General features: G+C 39.8%; 1 protein-coding gene across 1 annotated transcript; it reads left to right on the top strand.

Moving 5' to 3' along the window:
• Positions 1-285: 285 nt before the first annotated feature.
• On the top strand, positions 286-3,505 carry LOC121964305 (tetratricopeptide repeat protein 39A-like; the record flags this gene model as incomplete). Its single annotated transcript, XM_042514517.1, has 6 exons — positions 286-381; positions 1,012-1,071; positions 2,042-2,203; positions 2,328-2,419; positions 3,125-3,245; positions 3,394-3,505. Coding segments are annotated over exons 1-6 (643 nt in total), but the record flags the coding sequence as incomplete, so codon positions are not given.
• Positions 3,506-3,739: the final 234 nt, after the last annotated feature.

Here is a 3,739-nt window from a genome sequence, read left to right as displayed (position 1 = left end):
ATTTTAAATAATTTCAGATTAAAGTATCTATAACACTCAGAATATAAGTGTGTAAAAATAAATATATAAAAAATAGTAATAGAGCACTAATATGTGAATATTTAAATTATATTATGGATAATGGTCTGAGTGTGTAAAATGTAAAACTGTGCCTTATGCCACAATTCAATGTATAAAACGAGTATGTAAGCTCAGAATTTACAAATATAAATAAATATGTGTGCAATGTGGCAACAGTGATCGACAGAGATATACCTAAGCAAGAATATATACAATATATTCAATATGTCGTACATGTCCTGTCGTATCTCAGGTACAGGTGAGGGAGAAGTGACTGAAGCTGAGCGGCTGCTGAAACCTTTCCGTCTCCGCTACCCTCGGGTGAGTGACGCTAACAAATCACACCAATAAATGCACATAATCCAGATTGCACGTACAAAATCTGCGCGCATGTGTCAAAGTTGACCTGGCTTCCACTTTTTTCCAGCGCTCCGCTGATGCGTCGGCCAGTCATATGTGTTTGTTTTTTAGCTGCGGTGCCGGCATTCTTCTTTAATCGTTCTGTTTTTGCACCTTCACCATGGGCGTCAGCTCTTTCTCACTAATCCCTCCTTCCTCCTTTTCTCTTTTCTTTCTTTGGCCCATCACCCTGATTACACCCTGATATCTGACACCACCTTCCTCTCGCGCTGCCTCCTGCACCCTGAATCCTCGCTCCACCTCTCCTTCGTTTCACCCGCTCTCACACACCCTGCTGCTATCGCTCACCTGACTCACATTCCTGTAAATCCTCGTCCCCGCTCCACCTTCTGCCTACACGCCAGCCCATCCCACACAGCAAACTCGCAGCACTGACACAGTGTGTACCAAACTATAATGGAAATGTCTTGGTTAAACACTGCCGAGATGGATGGCTCTGCAACAGGTCTGCATGCAGATTAATGAGGGTTTCATTTCGGAGACTGACATGTGACTGACGGGAGGCTGATCCTGTTGTTTTCTTCTGTGCAGGGAGCGATATTCCTCTTCTTTGCAGGCAGGACTGAGGAAATCAAAGGGAACATTGATGAGGTGTGTTTCGTTTAACAGCCTGGTGCTGATATTTCATACCAGTGACATCGTTAGAGTATCAAAGGAAGGTTTTTTTGGTTCGACCCTCCCTGAGTGACCCAGAGAAAAGGCTTTAAGTGTTCATCCCACATGATGTTTGGGACTGTAGAAAATGTTTAAAAATCCAGCAAATGTTTCTGTTTTTTCAGTTTCTTGATGTAATAAATTGTGTAATTTTGTCTACTTTGGAGGTAAGGTTTGGAGAGCATATTTTCTTTAAAGATCACCAAAACTTTTTCAAAGAAAAAAAAAGAATCTAAAATTTGAATCTGAGAATTTTAGAGAAACATTGCCAAAAATATGTAAATATCTAAAAAATCACCACATTTTAGAGAAAAAAAACCAACATAAAAAAAATCCCCCAAATTTTAAAGGGAAAAAATCCCTAAACAAATTTAAAAGGAAAAAAAATGCCAACATTTTTTAACATGTCGAAAACATGCCTTCCGAACCCCGGGGAAATCTTTAAAAATCGGCAGTACAATGAATCCAAGATAAAGCCATTTAAAGTCGTATGCCTCTTCCAGAAGAGAGAACCCCAAAAATCCGTTGTCAGTGCATTAAGAATTATTTGACATGCCTCTCCCTTTTCCACCACACCCTCTCCACTAATAAATAATAAACAGTCCCTAATTTTTTCCAACTCAAGTCAATAAATGTGTATTGATAGCGGTTCTAAAGTATTCTGTTACTGCTCAGTACTAATTACTAACAACTCATATTTTTAACATTAAAATCCATAATTAAAGTTAAAATAATGTTTTTCATGGTAAATAAGGTGCCAAAGTGCATTTTAAAAAAACAGCATAAAAACAGAGCTTGTTCATCAAAAAGGAGGATTTCCCCGGACCCCTGAAGCCCCCAGTGTCCTCAAATCCTAAAAAACGCCCCGTTTAATGCTCTATCTGCTGTCCTGTCCCTGTGCTGCCAGGCGGTGGCGCTCTTTGAAGACGGCTGCAAGGCCCAGCAGGCGTGGAAGCAGTTCCACCACATGTGCTACTGGGAGCTGATGTGGTGCTTCACCTACAAGCGAGCGTGGAAGATGGCGTACTTCTACGCCGACCTGCTGAGTCAGGAGAGCCGCTGGTCCAAGGTGCAGAACCCGAGACGGGACGCAGAGCAGAGGGAGTTCAGATCGAATATAAATATAATAATGTATATATATATAAAATGTACACTGATCTTTTTTAAGAGGTGTTTGTGTGTGTCTGTGGCAGGCCATGTATGTTTACATGAAAGCTGCGTACCTCAGCATGCTGCCTGAGGACGAGGCCCGGCCTTTTGGGGAGGACGAGGTAGACCTCTTCAGGTACACACACACACACACACACACACACAGCATTTTATTTTATTTTTACTTTTTAATTCAAATCAAACCACCAGTTATTTGGTACATTACACTGCATGATCCAAAAGCGGAAGGGAGAAGGAAATCTTATTTTAAGAGCCGCTTTCTCAAAAATAAACGAGCATATGAAAGTAGACGGTCTGTCCGTCAGTTACTCAGCAATCAATACTTGGAGAAGAAAATGAGAGCGAGAAAAATAATAATCAAAAGCCATACACAACAATTCACCAAAAAAAGAATACCTGGCAGCTTCATATTGTCTAAATTATTATGTCCTTATAGACTGTTTTAACTGAAAGATATTGCTGCTACGCCTCAAATCCTTCTCTAAATATTTCCACAGCTTGACACCACACACTGAAATACACATTTATTTTAAAGTAGTTTGTGCATACTGATGTTTCAAACTAAACTTCCTTCGATGATCCTCGTCCTCTGAACGAAAAGCAAACATGTTTTTGTATTTTTCTGGTAATAATCTGCTTTTTGCCCTGAAAATAACTAATAAAGTCTGTAAGTCAACTCGATCTTTAACTGTATTTATTTTATTTTATTTTTTAATTTGATTTATTATTCACTTTGCACTATACACGACTCCCGGGTTTAAATAAAATATAAATAAAACAAAGTATAAATAAAATATTATTATTCTCTCTTTGTCTGTAGACAAGTGCCCAGTTTCAAGCAGAAGATAGCAGGGAAGTCTCCCCCGACTGAGAAGTTTGCCATCAGGAAAGCGAGACGCTACAAGGCCCGCTGCCCCATCAGGCTCCCAGTGCCAGTGCTGGTAAAACACACACACACACACACACACACACACACACACACACACACACACACACACACACACACACACACACACACACACACACACACACTCGGTCTCTGCAGGATGTTTGACTCCTGAAGCCTCGAACTGTTGTTCCTGATCACAGGAGATGATGTACATGTGGAACGGCTTCAGTATGATCAGTAAACGACCCCAGCTGACTGAAGGCATGATGCAGGTTTTGGAGGAGGCAGAGCGCACCCTGCAGGAGGCTCCAGGTAACACAACTTCACCCCAAATCATGTTCCACAACACATAAAATACAGGTGCATCTAAAAAAAAGAGAGTATTGTTTCAAAATTCAAGTTATTCCATCAGTTATTTAAAGAAAGTGAAAATTTAGAATATTACAGACTCATTACATGAACTAAAATTTTCCAAGAATTTTTCTATTGTAATTTTGATAATTATGGCTTACAGCTAAAAAAATGTAAAAATAAATAAATTATACT

This window comes from Plectropomus leopardus, unplaced genomic scaffold (assembly GCF_008729295.1).
Source record: "Plectropomus leopardus isolate mb unplaced genomic scaffold, YSFRI_Pleo_2.0 unplaced_scaffold15172, whole genome shotgun sequence".
Lineage (NCBI taxonomy): Eukaryota > Metazoa > Chordata > Actinopteri > Perciformes > Serranidae > Plectropomus > Plectropomus leopardus.
Note: the sequence above shows the minus strand (reverse complement) of the source record. Positions and strands in the feature narration are given on the sequence as shown.